This window comes from Artibeus jamaicensis, unplaced genomic scaffold, assembly GCF_021234435.1.
Source record: "Artibeus jamaicensis isolate MK-2021 breed Jamaican fruit bat unplaced genomic scaffold, CSHL_Jam_final contig_887, whole genome shotgun sequence".
Lineage (NCBI taxonomy): Eukaryota > Metazoa > Chordata > Mammalia > Chiroptera > Phyllostomidae > Artibeus > Artibeus jamaicensis.
The window spans coordinates 342375-359048 of record NW_026522003.1 but is presented as its reverse complement, the minus strand read 5'-3'; the positions used below and the strand labels follow the sequence as shown (position 1 = coordinate 359048).

Here is a 16674-nt window from a genome sequence, read left to right as displayed (position 1 = left end):
ATATTCCAGTGCCCCTTTGTTATTGTTATTATTCATGGCCTGAAAAAATCTCCAAGGACCAGGGGAAGAGTTTCAGGTATAGACAAGGCAGTATAAATACCAGGGTTCCATCTACCCAATTTTATTGAGGACAAGAGCACTGTAACTACTAGTAGGGAGCTCGGAGGCTCCTCCTGCACCGAGATCCTTCTTTACCGTTGAGCCAGGGAGGGTAACAAACCCTTTCTCAAGCAGGGCTATACCACACTCTCAGCAGGGCCTCCCAAAAAGGCTACGTTCCTTTAGCTTAGTGCTTGGCACTTAAGGAAAAGAGACCAACGAAGGCAGCATCAGGAAGATATGCCCAGACTCATCAGGATACCCAGTCAGTCAACTGCTTTAGTGCTTCTTCATCTTCATCCTCTTTGGGAGCTTTGGGGCAAGAATACCCAGAGAAAGACATGTTAACGCCTCGGCACCTTCCAACCACCCCTGATACAACACTCAGAACTTGCTGAATTTTCTCTCCCCAGCAAAGAACCCAAAGGTGTGGCCCTTCTGCTTGCTGGGCTGCTGCTAACCCCATATCTTTGTGTAACTTAAAAAAAAAAAAATAGGCGCCTGTTTCTCTCAGCATTTGCAGCCCTAAAGCAGGGCACACAGCTTGCTGAGTGGAGCACAGGCTGGATTTCGGTCCCCACTCCCCTTTAGCCAGGTACCTTTATGCAGTCGACAACCTGTGCAACCTTTCTGCCCGGTTCCTTTGTGGAACCAGGGGATGAAGAATGATCTTGCCTCGTATCTGTCCCACCCCCTCAAGTCCTTGAGACATGAGAACAGCTCTGAGTACCTGGCCCTGAAGGCAGATGTGCAGAGGGTACACTGGGCAGGTGGACTGGGGGTTCTTCCTCCTTGTCGCCCACATGTAACAACTCCTGGGCCAATTCCTCCTGCTCCAGCTCCTCTAGCTCCTCCAACAGCTCATCCTGGATAGGGGACGACATGACTGTTCAAGACCAAGAAAGGAAACTTCTGCTCTTAAAAACATACCACTTTTGGAGTTCTCCCTAAGATTGCCCCACGATTCTCCTGGACATTGGTTTTGGCTGGTCCCATGCTTTCTCTAAGACTTCCTAACCCCTCTCCCCCAATCACCTCATCCACATCATCTCCAAAGCCTACAGGCCGAGAAATGGCATCAGAGATCTGCTGGGCCACCTCCTGTTGTTCTGTGATATCGGCCATCACTTCATCCACCTTGTCGATATCCCTGAGGAAAAGATATACAGCCGAGACATCAGGCAACTACCCCCCTGACTTTCTCATCTCACATGAATGAAACCCGTTCTGCCGGTGGCTTCAGACTGATAAATCCATGGCCAACAGGTGGAAGAGATTCCTGGAAAATTGTAACCAGGCAAGATCCACACTGGGCAGGGACTGGGGCAGATTGCACTCCCTTCTCTGAAGGGTCTTTACAAATTAGTAAAATCATCTTTTTTTTTGCTAGAATGCCCCAGCCAGAAAAGAGATATTCTTTCGGAAAGCAAGGAGGCTGAAATAAATGTAGCCACCACAGGTACCTGTAAATTCACATTCAGAGGTTTTAAGACCCAAAGTACAACACCAAGCTAATCACCCCAGTACTTGGGCCCCCTCCGCCCCTTTCCCCCATACCCACATGTCCTGATAGGCTTTCTTCATGCTACAGGCAGCAAGCTCCATGGTGCGAAGCACTTCTGCATTGGTGGTGGCGTTCTCAATGGCCTCACGCTGAAACTCCAGGGTAGACAATGTCCCATCGGTTTGTGCCAGCTGCTGTTCCAATCTTTTCTTCCTCCTCAAAGCCTGTAGGGCAGCTGACCCAGGCCACACCGTGAACATCAGAGTCAGAAGCCCCTACTTGGTACCTGGGTCCTCCCTGTTGGTACCTTACCCCTATTACCTCTCTTGTTCTTGGTCCCATGCTTCTTGGCTGTTTGCAGCTCCTGTTGAATCTTCTGCTCCAGAAACTCCTGTTTCTTGATCAGTATCTTCTCAGTCTCCTTCAGTTTTTGTATTGCCTCTTCAGGGCTTGGCCCCTTCTCCTTCTTCCCTGGAGTCCAATGGACAAGGCCCATATTGTGTGAAGAAAAAAAATTCACCACCAATCATGGAGTGCATACTATGTGGTAGGCATTTGGCTGTTATTCTAGTCCCAAAAGGACTCTCTGCAATGAATTATATTATTTTTAGTTTACAAATGTGAAACTAGGCATGGAGATACTTTTTTTTTTAATCTAAAATCACAACTAGTAAGAGACTGAGCAGTAATTGAAATGTGGCAACATGACTCGCAAAGCCAGTATTCCTTTGCTATCCAAGCCTGGCTGGAATTTCAAGTCATTTCCAGTCTTCTTAAAAAGTTTATCGACTCTTTTATAAAAGATTTTATTTATTTATTTTTCAGAGAGAGGTGAAGGAGAAAGAGACAGAGAGAAACATTGATATGAAAGAGAAACTTTGACCAGTTGCCTCTTGCAGGTGCCCTGACTGGGGATGGAACCAGCGACCTTTTGCTTTGCGGGACAACACGCAACCGAGCCACACAGGTTAGAGCTAGACTTTATTTCTTAGAGCAGTTTTAGGTTCACAGCAAAACTGAGCGGAAGGTACAGAAATTTCCCATATCCCTCCTACACTCACATATGCGCAGCCCTCCCGTTATCACTCCCCCGCCAAAGTCCAGCCGCTCTTTATAATCACTGTTCCACTTGCTGTCACAAGAGATAACCCAAGGTCCTGACACCACAGGCTCAAACCGAATGAAGTACAGGGGCTAGAGAAAAACAAAAAACTGATCATAGTTTTCCTTTCATCTTCTGCACTTCAAACAGCTATTTCCCTCCACCCCCCACATCTGATGGCCCTTGCCTGCTTGAAATCCTTCCATACTCTCTACTGCTTATGAATAAAACCCCAAACTTAAAAAAAAGTGCTTATTGATTTGAGAGAGGGGTGGGGGAGAGAGAGAGAGAGAAACATTGATTTGTTGTTCCCCTTACTTATGCATTTATTGGTTCATTCTTGTATGTGCCTTGACCAGGAATTGAACCACCAACCCTGGCATATCCAGATGACGTTGTAACCAACTGAGCTATCCAGCCAGGGCAAAATTCAAAACTTAAAAGAAAAATTGCCCTGGCTGGCATAGCTCAGTGGATCGAGGGCTGGCTGGGAACCAAAGTGTCGCTGGTTCGATTCCCAGTCAGGGCCCCAAGTGTGTTCACTTGGGAACACACAAGAGGCAACCACACATTGATGTTTCTCTCCTTTCCTTCCTCTCTCTGTAAATATAAATAAAAATAAAATCTTTAAAAAATGTAGAATTAAAAATAATTTTTTATCCTTACCCAAGGATATGCTAATAGAGGAAGGGAGAGAGAAACACCGCTGGGCTGCCTCCCACATGCACTCCCACCAGGAATGGAGCCTGCATCCTAGGTACGTGTCCTGACCAGGAATCGAACCAACAACCTTTTCGGTGTATGGGACAGCGCTCCAACCAATTGAGCCACCTGGCCAGGGCCAAAATCCAAAACTTTTTAAACGGGATTTACAAGGTTCTTTTGGCCCTTGCTTACCTCTCCAACCATACTTCTTTTTACTCTCCTCTCCCCTTCGGTGCATAGGCAGTCATGGGGCAACCAGAACTACTCTTTCTTCTAAATATAACCGTCCTTTTTCCAGCCTCTGTTTGCACACACAGGTATCTCTTCCTGAGGTACCTTGATTCTCCACCTGATATACTTCTAGCCTTCTGAAGCCCCAACAGCTGCTCCTCCTGTGCTCCTCTGGTTTTCAGGAACATCTCCATCATACAATGCTACACTATACTGTAAATGCCAGTTTTGCTGGTCTTCCCCCATTGGATGGGAGCTTTGAGAAATCTCCTTTCTCTGTCAGTACAGATTCCCTCTTGCCCAGCATTAAGTAAGCACCAATGTTTTGGAAAAAACTGGAAACTGGTTGCCAAATCTAAACAGTGGGATCCAGCACAGCACACCTCTCCTGTCCCTTCCCCGGCCTCAGCTCTTCCTTCTGGTGGAGTAGGGAAGGCTGACACAGCCTGGCTGCCTGACAAGGTGGACCTCCTGGCACTGGAGGCCTCGCGGGGCCAACACCAGGATTGCGGTGAAGCCTGTCTTCCTGGGTTTCTTCTCCGCCAGGGGCCGTGGTCTCTCCCCCACTCCCCGTGGCCAGCGCCTCCCGGCCGACCGGTCTTGCCCCGGCTCACCCTTCCCAAAGAGTCGCCCCAGACCACTCATTGCAACCCTGTCCTCTCCAACCGCGGGCCCACGGCGTCCAGCACACTTCCGCCTTGTTCCTGAGAGCGTGCATCTCCTCGCTCAGACACCAGCCTCGGCCAATCGCTCCCGGGGCACCACAGTGACATCATCAACAGGCACCAAGGAGGCCACTTCTACCACGTGATGACAGCCACCGGCTCCAAATTCACACGTTCCTCTTAAAGGGGCTGCTTCTTTTTCAAGTATAAAAGGGCCGCCCCCATCCCGCCTCAAAACAAAGTATTTGTTTCCTAGAAGGAAATGTGCAGGGTAATACATCCCGTTACCTGGGGACAGTGGAAGATTTAGTCCTTTATGCCCTTAACAGCTCAGGAGAGAGAGTGAGGATGCCGCGAGCAACAAGGGGTTTGCCACAGGTTCTAAGGCAGAACTTGATGCTGTCTAATGCCTCACACTCTGGTCTTGGCCCCTCTGAATAGCCAACCCTGGTTCACACGCAAGAAAAACAACCCCACACTGTGGGTAAGATTTCTTCTGTCACACACAAACACATTTTAATAATTTACACATGCACCTGAAAATGCCTTCCTGATTTCCTTCAGTTTTATGCCTCAAATGAGGCTCATCCATAGGACTGGACCTCAGGGTCCAGCTTGGGCCTTTGCAAATGTCTCTAATCCTTGAGTTAGAACCTGAAGACTCATTCCATTCTGGACATGAATGCAGGTAACACCTAGAAAGAAAAAGAGATCTCATTTTATACCTATCCCTCCTAGGCACCTTTTCTCCCCATTTCCCAAATGGTATTCTCACCACTCAGTACCCAGTTTGCTGACATCTACAATATTCCGCTTCTCATCATCAAAGAAGAGCATCTGGGAGAAAGGAACTCCAGTCTTCTGCCGCAGCCTGTGCAAGACAGGGGCGGGGGGGGTAACCACACTGGCTTCTTAGCTCCTCCAAGTCTCTGCTTTTCTCTTCCCCTGCTTCTTCTACCCTCATCTCCGGCGCATACCTCTCAAAGTGTGTGACCTTGCTGCCTGGATAGATTTCCCGCTGAACAAAGTATCTGTCAAGGTCAAAGAGCTCCAGTAGCTGGTTGGCCCCTTCAATTTCACCTGTCCTGCAAAGAGGTGTAGTAGCTGGGATTAGGAGAGTGGAGGGCCAGAGCTGCAAGTGAAGTTAAGTATAACTAGGGGTAAATCAACTTGTTTTTCCAGGGGATGGATAGGCTTCCTGGGCTCTTATTCTACTCCATATCCTTCCTTTCTGACACAGGTGGCCCCAAGGCAATGTTCAAAAAATAAAAGGCACGGGCAGTCATAATTTTTAAAAAATGTACAATACTTGCAAATTTACACCGTCTAAACTTTGGAGCAAGAGAAATCTTACGCATGCATCTGTCAACATTAGGCTGACAGTTTTTTTCAGTTGCTCTTCTTACCGTGAGGCGGCTGCAACGGGCACCCCGAGCTCCCGAAATCGGTCCAGGACCTCGGGCACCTCTGGATACAGCCGGATAGTCTGGCCTCGCCTATCTCGTACAGTTCCATCACTGGAGAAAGCGAGAGTGCCCTCAGCGCCGGCCCGACCGGCCTTTTCCCAGTCCTCCCCAGCCCTGCCTCACCTGCTCTTATGGAATGGGGGGTCTACGTGCGTGTCCACCCAGAATGGCCAGAGCGTGTAATCTGAGAGAGGAAGAAAGTGGAAGGTTCAATCTGAAGGAAGCAGAGCCTCGAAAGCTGCGACTGGGGTTTGGAAAAGGAAAGCACCCTACGGAATTCTATACAGTCGGGCCCCTCACCCAGATCGAAGACAGCGAGCTTCGGTAGCCGCTCCATCCTCTGCGCCTGGAAGTTGCTTGCCAGAGGCGTACGGAGGCGGGGCCTTCTCCAAGGCCATAGAATGCTCTATACTCACGCAGCGCAGGGTCAGCCTTAGGGAAATGGCGGTTAGAGAGTCCTTACGGCAAGCCGCTGCCCTGTGAGCCTGGAGACGGCACACAAGCGCCATCTGACGGTGGAAGGGGAGAGGACTGCAGCAAGTGCCAACACGCTGTACACGGGACCACAGTGGTCTCCAAGTTTCTCCTTCGCTTCTCTGCACCTCCTAGTCTCCCAAAATTCTACTAGAGACATTAGGGAAAAGAAGCCCTTTCTTCTGGCACTGGTCTCTCATTGCACCTTACAAACCTAAGTCACCCAGCATAGCTTGTGTCATTCCTGTCTTTTTTTAAAATGTATTTTTAGAGAGGGAAATTATCAATTTGTTGTTCAGCTTATTTATGCATTTCATTAGTTGCTTCTTGCATGTGCCCTGGAGATCAAAACTGCAACCTTGGTGTGTAATGACATCCCTCTAACCAACTGAGCTACGGGTCCAGAGCTCCTCACCCAAACTGTGTATCAGCGGCTTTCTAGCGTGTAGAGCCCAGACCCCTCGGCAATATTCCAGCCATAAAGAATATGGTATCTGTAAAACCCTTCTGGCCTTTCTCAAGTCAGGCCCTAATGTCCAGTAGAGCCACAATGAGACTTTGGTTTCCTGGTTTCTACCACCCATGTCAGTAGTTTGATAATAGATGTGTAATAACCAGTTTGGATGATGGATTGATTTGTATTGTTTGCCAATTTCTATAAATATTCCTACTTACCATGGCCAATTTCAAGCTACCAACATGAGGTTATTTAACATGGGGTGGGAAGGAGACACCAATAATCAGGTCTCATGGACTGATAAGAGCTGACTCCAGTACACCACTGCCACTGAGCCCGGCGACCATTTCTAAGGACACTTCCCTTGCATTGTCCTGTTCCTTCGGTCTGGTAGAAGAGGGTGTGCATCTGGTCCATTTTGATTTCAGTCATATTTGTGCAACAGGAGAAAGATTCCAGGAGGCCAAGAATCTTTTACATTTTATTTTATTGAGAAACAGAGAGGGAAGCACAGAGATCTGCAAACTAAAACCCAAGAGCCGGCAAGGGCCCTTTGGGCCAGAAACACTGCATCCTGGGGTCTTCAGTCTCCCACCAGTAGACACACAAGACTGGGCATCCAGGAGAGGGGCAGTCACTCTGGTGTCCCAGAGAGTGATAGGATATATGATGCCTCATTACGAGGAACAGGGTAAAGAGGTAAAATGGAGAGAGGGACCATCACTGCCTAAGACCACCTCCTCCTCTTAGTGCCAACACCAGATGGAGGACTGAACCACCTAGGATTTTATAATCAGCCGCTGTCTTCTCATCATTCCTGCAGGAAAAGGAGGCACAAAAAGGATTAGAGATATCATGTAGAATAGGGCTCTCAACCTGGGTCTCATGGATCTTTCTGAGGGTCTATGAATTCAGATGACAAAAAAAATTACATCTTTATTTTTACTAACCACAAATTGAAATCTGGTTATTTCTTTAAATTGTGAAGATAGGCGAAAAACCACAGTGGTATAAGCAATATGGGTAACCTATTAACAACATAAATTAAATATATTCATACCATATTACAATTACTTGTAGGTATCTTGAAAATATTTAGAAATTATGGTAGTATTTGGCCCACCATTCAATATTAATATATTAATAAAAAGCACATATATTATAAAGTTGCCTTTTTAGTATTTTGATAACTGCATCTCAATATAATTAGTTTCTTCTGTAATTCGATATATTTTATGTCTGCTAAAATATTATTCTGAGAAGGGGTTCATAGGCTTCATCAAATTGCCAAAGGGTGTAGGCGGGCAATAAAAAGAAGCGGGCCTGCTCTATCCCCAGGGTCTGCTCCCTCATCTTCACATACGGCCGCCGCAGCCTCATTCCCATTCCAAACTCACATCTGTTTACCACTGTAGATGAGCCGCTGCTGCTGTGGGGGGATTCCCTCTTTCTCTTCCACACGTTCCTTGATTCGCTCCACCTTTAGGGGTACAAGTAGTCAGGGGCTACTCGTGGTAGGTAGGGGTAGGACCATGGAAGTGGAAAGAACAGAGCTATGCAGATAGCATGAAAGCAAAGGACTAAGTCCATCAGCATATCCAAACAAATGCACATGCAGGGAGGTAGGTATGAAGAGGTGCTGGGCATTACCTTGTCTGTGGGTTCAATGTCAATCTCAATCTCCTTTCCGGTCAGCGTCTGAAACAGGCAAAGATTTCATGAATCCTATAGCCCAATATACAGTTTATCTTCTAGGTAAAATGTCCTCGCAGTGCCTGGTGTGGCTCAGGGGACTGAGCGCTGGCCTATGAACCAAAGGGTCGCCAGTTCGATTCTCAATCAGGGCAGATGCCTAGGGTGTGTGAGAGGCAACCACACATTGATGTTTCTCTCCTAATCCTTCTCCCTCCCTTCCCCTCTCTCTAAAAATAAGTAAATAAAATCTTAAAAAAATAAAATAAAATGTCTTGTCCTAGTCTCTGGGGCTCTACTATCTTCTGAGAGTTGCACATTCTTGGCAAAGCTGCTTTGAAGAATCGGAAGGCTTTGATCGTACCTGTATTGATCAAACATTTTTACGCTCTGGACTAGTTTGAGTGGGAAAGACTCTGTGAACCATTTGACCTTACTCCCCCAGGTCATTTCATATTCCCTTTGCTTGAGACAGCAGTGAGAGATGTCCTAAAGAAAGCATTCTTTTGAGTCAGAAGGACCTTGCTTTATACCAATGATAGAAATTAACATTCAGATAATTTAAAGAATTCTCAAGGAATTCTTCAAGGACACCAGAGATCACCTCCGACCAAGCTTCTCCCGTATCTTCTCCAGACTTCTATGTAAATCCTAAATTGCAGCCCTCGTCTTCTTCCATAGGCTAAGAGCCGCTGGTGTCCAAATGCAACATGCTGACTGCACACTTTAAAATGCTGTGCTCCATTCAGTCTAATCTCTCATCCATCCTTGTTTGAAAGCTTGTATCTACACCAGTCTACAGTAATCCAGACAACAAACACACAATGCAGGGTCCAATTTGGGGGCATTTCTTTCCTTTTACTGTATTCCTTTTTGTCATACCCTTCACCACTTTTTCTCAAACCTTCAAAGACCCTTTAAAATAAGATTGATGACTTGTCCCCAATGCACTTTAATACTCGTTACAGCTAGTTGTTTAAGTATCTTACTCTCCAACTTCCTTAAGGACAGGAATTGTTCTAACTGAAGCACAAAGCACAATATTTGACATATAAGCATCAAAAAATATTTGTGGGAGGGCTAAATACACTGATGATTATGTTAGAATCACAGCCAACATTTACTGAACACTTTACAAGAATCGGAAACCAGACTGAGTGTCTTACATGTATCAATACAGTTAATCCTTGCTAGTCTTCCTGAGATAATGAACTATTTCTATCACCAATTTATAGATGAGAAAAATGGGGCTTGGGCAGGTTAAAAAGTGTGGTTATGGAATCAAAAGGAGGGTGTGGATCTAAACACAGACTCTCCGGCCTGAGCTCTGTACTCAGTACTGCCTGCGCTGGACTGATCTAGAACTGAGGCTCAATCTGTGCTTTTGTGGTAAGTTCACAAATAACACACTGCGTCTACTTATGGTGTTCACACAGACCAGCATGAAGAAAGTACTTAGGGCCTAATTTTTCAGGTACGAGAATGGTTCAGTCCTAATATATAGTATTTCCAAAAATGCAAGACTAACTCCTTTGGCTTTACTTGTTTGGATGCAAAAGAATCAATTACAACGACTCTCAGGTTTCTACCCCAACCCAAGCTGGAATGTGTGAACATTTTCTGTAGTCTATGATAAAATGAGAAAAACACTGACAGCAATGAGATTTTCAAGAAACTAAATATATTTGGGTGTTAAAATGTCTTTTTATGAAGCAACAGTAAAAATATTCGGTAACTTTTTTTAGGCCCTTTCCTGACAAATGAAAAGTATGCAATTCTGTGTTGTACAAAAATTATTTCACTTTACTGATTGCAATACCTTTTGGGGGGCCTGGGGGGCCATTCCCAGAAGTACTGCAATACTGGGTCAATGTGCGGAGTGGACAGAGCAAACTCCCATTCCATCTCCTGGCTCCAAAAATCCATTTAATACATTGTCCTCAGATAGAGGACGTGTCATATTAAACTGAGACCAAATACGACACTTGATCTCAGCTGAAAGGCTGAGAAGTGATTGAGCATAATACTTTAAATGCAAAAACTCTTCCACCAGACAATTCTATTTATAGGTGAGTAAATTGGAGGAAAAACTTAGGCATGTATCCAATGAGGAACATGTGCACCTTTTGTAAAAGCAGAACACTGGAAATAACTTAGTGCTTAATAAAAAAAAGAAAACTATTAAACTATGGTACATACACAGAATGATGATATATTTGTTACGCAATAATTTACACACTAAAATGGAAAGATCTAAAGAATGTATAATTATATATTTTTCTACATGAAAACACGTACATGCACAGAAGAAAGGATTAAAAGTATACATATCTCGCCCTGGCTAGTGTGGCTCAGTGGACTGAGCACCAGCCTGAGAACCAAAGGGTCAGCGATTCGATTCTCAGTCAGGGCACATGCCTGGGTTGCAGGCCAGGTCCCCGGTGTGGGGTGCATGAGAGGCAACCACACATTGATTTTCTCCCCCTCTTTCTCCCTCCCTTCCTTCTCTCTAAAAATAAATAAATAAAATCTTTAAAAAATGCATATACATATCTCTTGTAATGGTAGTTATCTTTGAGAAGGGAGTGATACTGAATGAAGGGTTTATCAAGGGTAACTCTTCCTTTATCTGTACTACTTAAATTTCTAATAAAAATAATTTCTTTATCACATGAATATTAATAAACAGATATTTATTCATTCTGATTTCATTATAGACAATTTTAAAGAGTAAAAAAGATTCTAAGAGAAGGCCTAGAATGGTTTTCCCAAGAGTAAAATGCTTAGACTTTATGACATCTAAAAAAAATAATTGGCCTGTAAAAATCTAAAACTCAGGAGTGACCCTTTATTTCTGAAATTGACTGCAGAAGCCCATGAATGTCTCCAGAAAACAATCTGGTCTCCCAGCAACAGCACTTTTGAAAAATAATCATAACTATGTACAAAAATATACCTTTAACACTGTCCATTGAGCCTTTTGATACTGAAAAACTAGAAACGCGCACTAAATTATCAAACAATTGAGGGTTAAATAAATTATAGTACAAACACAGAGGGAAAATCACGTCTTCTAGTCCTCAACGTCTAGAATAATGGTATAATTCCAATTTTGTATTTAAAATACCAAAAACAAACAACAAAACCCCTCAAATATTGTTTCTGCTTTCAAAAAGTTGGGAAGGATATATATATCAGTACTTTTATCTTGAGTTGTGAGGTTATAGATACTTTAATTACATTATTTGTACTTTTCTGTATCTTCCATTTTATATACCATGAGTACAATGTAGTGAGAAAAAAATATTTTTAAAACAAGGTCTTGAGTCCTGGCCGGGTGGCTCAGTTATTTGGAGTACTGTCCCGTACTGTGGGTTCACTCCCCAGTCAGGGCACACACATAGGCTATAGGTTCAATTCCAGGTTGGGGGACTGTGGGAGGCAACTGACCAAAGTTTCTCTCTCACATTTCAAGTATTCAGCAGCCCATGTGGTTAATGGTTACTATGCCGGACACTGTTTAAGCATTCCAGCTTAAACAACAATAAAATAAGAATACCCCCATTTTGTAACCTCCAATGAAATAATAGATCTAAGATCATGGAAAGGAAAAGAACCTAACAGATGTACACACCATACCACTACCTATGAATTATTTTCATACATGAACACACAGAAAAGATTAATCAAGCCTCAAGATCTTATTACCAATTCACAAGAGAAACAGGTTGAAGAGGAAATGTATATTCTCCATGTATTAAAGACAACATGGAGAATATAACCAGGAAATCCAAACCATACAAAATTCTATGGGACAAACAACACAGTTTATTCGATAAAAAAAAAAAATAGAGAAAAGGGTGCATTATAGATATAAAGAGGCTTAAAATACATATCAACCAACTACGATGTGTGATCTTAGTTCGCTCCAGATTAAAACTAACTGTAAAAAATAAATGAGACTATAGAGTATATCTGATGACAGTAAGAAATCATTGTTAATATTTTTTTCATTTTTAGAGAGAGGGAAAGGGAGGGAGAAAGAGAGGAAGAGAAACATCATTGTGTGGCTGCCTCCTATGCACCCCCCAAGGAACCTGGCTGCAACCCAGGCATGTGCCTCTGACTGGGAATCAACCAGCGACCCCTTGGTTCACAGGCCGCATTCAATTCACTGAGCCACACCAGCCAGGGCTCACTGTTAATATTTTAGGTGCAATAATTACGGTTATTTTAGAAAAAAGGTGTTATTTTTAATAGCTAAATACTGAAACATGTATGAGTAACATGCTGCGATTTATTTCATAAAACGTCAGGTGAGGAGAGTTGGTGAGTATAAACAGGATTGACCGTGAAATGATAGCTTTTGAAGCCGGGTAAAGGGACTGTCTCTGTGCTGCTGTATATGCTTGGAATTGTCCATAATTAAAAATAACTAAACAATTTTAAAAAATATTCTTGATCTATCATATGGTGATTGCAGATACTAGGTTTCCTCAGATCTGCTCCTTGTGACCCAGGAATGCATTCAATGCTAGTTGGTAAGTCTATGATGAACCTCAGCCCACATACTGCTTTAGGCACCGTAGGGGATATAAAAGAAATTGCGTGACCCAGCCTTTGCCAACAATCTTTTTCAAGTGAAGATTTACAACCAAGAAACAATGAGCCATACAATTAATAGAACCAACCTATGTAGCATACAAGGAAGTGCCATACTGAATATTATTGTCCAAATACAAGGTGCAATGACAAAGTGCTATGACGACTAAAAATCTATGCTAATTAATTTCACACCCTTTATCATAGCTAAAATAAAAATGACTGACATGACTAAAAGTTAGCAAGGGTGCAAAGCACCTGGGATGTTCATCACTGCAGGTGGCAATGTAAAATGGAACAACCCTTTGGAGAACTGTTTGACAGTTTCTTTTAAAGCAATATATATCTATCACATGATCCACTAATTCCATTCCTAGGTATTTATTCAAAGGAAAAACCTATGTCCACAAAAAGTCTTGTATAACAATGTTCATAGGAGCCTTATTCATAATGGCCAGAAAATGAAAACAAGCAAAATGTCTATCAACAGGAGAAAGGATAAACAAATTGTAATATAGCTACTCAATGGAATACTACTCCATTGTAAGGTACGGACACCCTTAACAACAGATATAATATGCTGAGTGAAATAAGTCAGACATGAAAAGTATATATTGCATAATTACATTCATATGAAGTTCTAAAATAAGCAAAACTGACCTATGGAAACTTTCAGAGGGTATGAGTGAAAATATTCTATGGAACACTACTCAGCCATAAAAGAGAAAAATTTACCCTTTGCAACAGCATGGATGGACCTGGAGAACATTATGCTAAGTGAAATAAGCCAGTTAGAGAAAGACAAATACCATATGATTTCAATCATATGTGGAAACTAGTAACAAACTGAACTAACAAGCAAAATAGAGACAGACTCATGGGTAGAGAGCAGGCTGACAGTTCTGGGGTGGGGGATGATAGGAGAATTTAGCAAAAAGGAAAAAGGACTCACGTACATGGACAACAGTGGTGACTACAGGGGGAAGGGGCATATAAGGGGAATAAATGGTAATGGAAAAAATTTTGTTTAATGTTCTAGATCTTATGGTTACATGAGTAGGTGCTGTGGTAAAAAAAATCACTAAACTGAAGCCTTACGAACTTTATGTTTCATTCTGTGTTTAAAGAAAAAAAACTTGAATGAGAAAAATGGTGTTTAGATAGTACAGACAGTTGTCCAAAGTAATCTGCTAAGAGTGTACCAGTGCAGCATCTGGGGTCAGAGAGCGATATGATGAAAAAGAAGTTTAAAAGATTTGTACACTATGATATTGTATATCATGCTTGGGTTTAGACTCTAAACTTTAGAAGGGGTATGGCCATACGAAAACCTGGTTGAAGGTATCATGCAGAAATAAAGACATAAGTTAATGAGACCCAAGAATAAGGGTATATAACTCTCATAAGTTAATGAGACCCCAGAATAAGAGTAATGGGAATAAAAAAAATCAAGCACACACACACACACCCCAAACAAAACAAACCAAAAAACCAGTATCAAAGGGAAAATTATGTTCTGTAAGAGAAAAATGACTCTAAAGAACTGAGTTCCAGATACCTGGTAGATTTGCAGGATCAATACATAAGATGAGTACTGGGGAGATGACTTAAGACAGAAGATGATATATTTAATTTTAGAACAATGATGTATCACGAGAAGATTTGTCAGAAAGATTGGTAAAGGATTGCAGAGAGAGATATGGAAGTAGTCAGCTAGGAGGAAAGGAGTCCTGCCAATAAACACCTATCACATATAATAATTAACAGCTACTAATCACATTCATATGTATTTAACATATAGAGAAGTGCAGCAAACAAAAAAAAAAAGAGACAGAGGACAGAGAAACCTGTTTAAAGGCAGAAAGGAAAGTGTTGCAGAAAAGGAGACTGACGATTTTAGAGAAGTAGTAAATAGAAGTGAATTCAGAGAGACAAAATCTAGAACCTTGCTACTTAAGCAGCATCAGCACCACATTAGAAATGCAGAATCTTGGGTCCCATCCCAGACCCACTTAATACTAGAATCAGTATTTTTACAAGGTCCTCAGGTAATTCTTAAGTACTTTTGAGTTGAGGAACCCATCTACAACACAGGTGTTTAAACTGTAGATCTCAACCATCAGTGGCTTATGAAGTCAACTTGGAATAGAATTGTAAACCTGCGCACTGAGACTCGAGTACATCACACATAGTAAGTGTTTTTGTGTCTGTCTGGAGGTAAATTTTTTTAGTGTCGACTGGAATTTTTCAAAAGGTTTACAAAACACTAAACACCAAGTATAGTGATAACCTGTTCTTTGGACTAAGAAAGTACTAAGGGGACACAAGAAACCTTATTAATTGAAAAGAAGATAAAAGCATTAATCTGCTAGTGTTCCTTACACTTTTTTGACAGTGACCCACACTAAGAAATACATATGAACTAGTAACACATATACCCGTGTAATATGCACATAAAATGAAACAATTCACAAAACACTGTTACGCACAAGTATACCCTGATATTTCTATTTTCTTCTTTTTATTTAAGGTTGCTCATAACTCATTGAACCGTTAAACTGACTTCACGATTAGTAACTCTTACAGGTCACTATTCAAAGTTTGAAAAAACAATGGCATTTGGCCATGCTGTTTGGCCTCAATCCCTGGCTAAGAGATTGTTTGAAAGAATTGAAGAGGTTAAGAATGGCTATTTTGTATGGTAAAAACAATAAGGAACTGGTGAAATAATGCAACTTACTGAGCAGTAAAGAAGCCAAACTAATGTTGCTCTGCATCAATTCAAAAATCAGATTTTTGTCTTTGCAGGTAGAAAAGAGTAAATAGCAGATAAAGCTAATGAGGGTTGGGAATTGAAGAACCCCGGAAGTTGAGAGATGGAGCTGAGGAGATACTGCTATTACCAAGAACTAGGGCCCTGGTAATCAACCTGCCTCAGTGAAGGAAATGAGAGTGGTCCAGAATGCCTGGCTCAGAATGGCAGGTGCTGACTGAACACACTCCTAACTTTGGTTCTTGAAGGCTGCCTGAGATACTACACCTTGGCGACAACCAACAAAGGCTTACAGTCTAGCCTCCGGAGGAGCCCCATTCCCCATGCTAACGTTTTTGTGCTGTGCTCAGAGGCAGCCTGTGTTAGGGACTGGGAGAAGCAGGAAACCTGCGCACTGAGACTCGAGATCAGAGCTTATTCCAAGAACCTAAGAGAAAGTGGAGCCGAGCTGCTGCTAGGCCTCCCTCACAGTGAGGGTTCGAATACACCGAGAACCGGGACAAAAGAGGCCTCCTTCTGGGTCATGGCACTGTACTGGCGAGAAAGCAGGAATGGCAAAAACCCCCGCGGTCGTCCGGCTGGGCCAGCTCCCCGCAATCAAAGACCTCTTAGAGTCCCCCTACTTCCCATCACCCCTCGAACAGAGCCCTGAGGTTGTCATCGCCCTCCAGGCTCGGGAAAGGCGTGGCTTCCCTTCCCCGATTCTCCCGTAAGGTGCAGAAGCCAGCCCAGTACCACTGCGTCTTGGCAAAGCTGGAGGTGCTCCCACCTTCACTTTAATTAGCATCTTCTTCCAAGATGTAGGCTGCACACAGATTAGTTGCCGCTTCCACCGCTGCGGTCGCCACTGCCGCTCCCTTGCACTAAGCCTGTGGGAGTCACTTCTTCTTCCGGGTCATTGTAT

General features: G+C 43.2%; 3 protein-coding genes and 1 non-coding gene across 9 annotated transcripts; all 4 read right to left on the bottom strand.

The window, feature by feature from the left end:
- Positions 1-91: 91 nt before the first annotated feature.
- CHMP4A (charged multivesicular body protein 4A) lies at positions 92-4701 on the bottom strand. 5 transcript variants are annotated; one of them, XM_053654843.1, is made up of 7 exons: positions 4256-4701; positions 2665-2797; positions 1925-2189; positions 1661-1838; positions 1135-1249; positions 830-965; positions 92-411 (listed from the first exon to the last, which is right to left on the bottom strand). In XM_053654843.1, the coding sequence occupies exons 3-7, from the start codon at positions 2097-2099 to the stop codon at positions 353-355; spliced, it is 663 nt and encodes a 220-aa protein (XP_053510818.1). In that variant the 5' UTR covers positions 2100-2189; positions 2665-2797; positions 4256-4701; the 3' UTR covers positions 92-352. The 5 variants fall into 5 exon arrangements, with proteins under 5 accessions (XP_053510818.1, XP_053510817.1, XP_036985215.2 ...); XM_053654842.1 differs by lacking the exon at positions 2665-2797; XM_037129320.2 differs by lacking the exon at positions 2665-2797 and having other exon boundaries at positions 1925-2074.
- Positions 4702-4791: 90 nt separating this feature from the next.
- MDP1 (magnesium dependent phosphatase 1) lies at positions 4792-6265 on the bottom strand. 2 transcript variants are annotated; one of them, XM_053654844.1, is made up of 6 exons: positions 6073-6265; positions 5896-5956; positions 5713-5823; positions 5284-5391; positions 5082-5177; positions 4792-5001 (listed from the first exon to the last, which is right to left on the bottom strand). In XM_053654844.1, the coding sequence occupies exons 1-6, from the start codon at positions 6107-6109 to the stop codon at positions 4806-4808; spliced, it is 609 nt and encodes a 202-aa protein (XP_053510819.1). In that variant the 5' UTR covers positions 6110-6265; the 3' UTR covers positions 4792-4805. The 2 variants fall into 2 exon arrangements, with proteins under 2 accessions (XP_053510819.1, XP_036985216.1); XM_037129321.2 differs by having other exon boundaries at positions 5092-5177; positions 6073-6263.
- A 908-nt stretch (positions 6266-7173) lies between these two features.
- NEDD8 (NEDD8 ubiquitin like modifier) lies at positions 7174-16652 on the bottom strand. The gene is made up of 4 exons (XM_037129322.2): positions 16540-16652; positions 8354-8401; positions 8101-8183; positions 7174-7520 (listed from the first exon to the last, which is right to left on the bottom strand). The coding sequence occupies exons 1-4, from the start codon at positions 16555-16557 to the stop codon at positions 7424-7426; spliced, it is 246 nt and encodes an 81-aa protein (XP_036985217.1). The 5' UTR covers positions 16558-16652; the 3' UTR covers positions 7174-7423.
- On the bottom strand, positions 10228-10410 carry LOC119037328 (U2 spliceosomal RNA). The gene has a single exon (XR_005080175.2). It is a non-coding gene; the product is annotated as a U2 spliceosomal RNA (small nuclear RNA).
- Positions 16653-16674: the final 22 nt, after the last annotated feature.

Coding starts and splice junctions, on each gene's coding strand:
- CHMP4A (XM_053654840.1), bottom strand. CDS start 3,648: ATGCACCGAAGGGGAGAGGAGAGTAAAAAGAAGTATGGTTGGAGAG. Junction 1,839..1,924: donor TGGGACCAAGAACAAGAGAG/GTAATAGGGGTA, acceptor GGCCTGGGTCAG/CTGCCCTACAGGCTTTGAGG. Junction 412..829: donor ACATCTGCCTTCAGGGCCAG/GTACTCAGAGCT, acceptor CTTGCCCCAAAG/CTCCCAAAGAGGATGAAGAT.
- NEDD8 (XM_037129322.2), bottom strand. Junction 8,184..8,353: donor ACATTGAACCCACAGACAAG/GTAATGCCCAGC, acceptor GTACCCCTAAAG/GTGGAGCGAATCAAGGAACG. Junction 7,521..8,100: donor ATCTACAGTGGTAAACAGAT/GTGAGTTTGGAA, acceptor CTTTTCCTGCAG/GAATGATGAGAAGACAGCGG.
- MDP1 (XM_053654844.1), bottom strand. CDS start 6,109: ATGGAGCGGCTACCGAAGCTCGCTGTCTTCGATCTGG. Junction 5,824..5,895: donor CCCCCATTCCATAAGAGCAG/GTGAGGCAGGGC, acceptor CGCTTTCTCCAG/TGATGGAACTGTACGAGATA. Junction 5,178..5,283: donor AAGGTCACACACTTTGAGAG/GTATGCGCCGGA, acceptor TGTCTTGCACAG/GCTGCGGCAGAAGACTGGAG.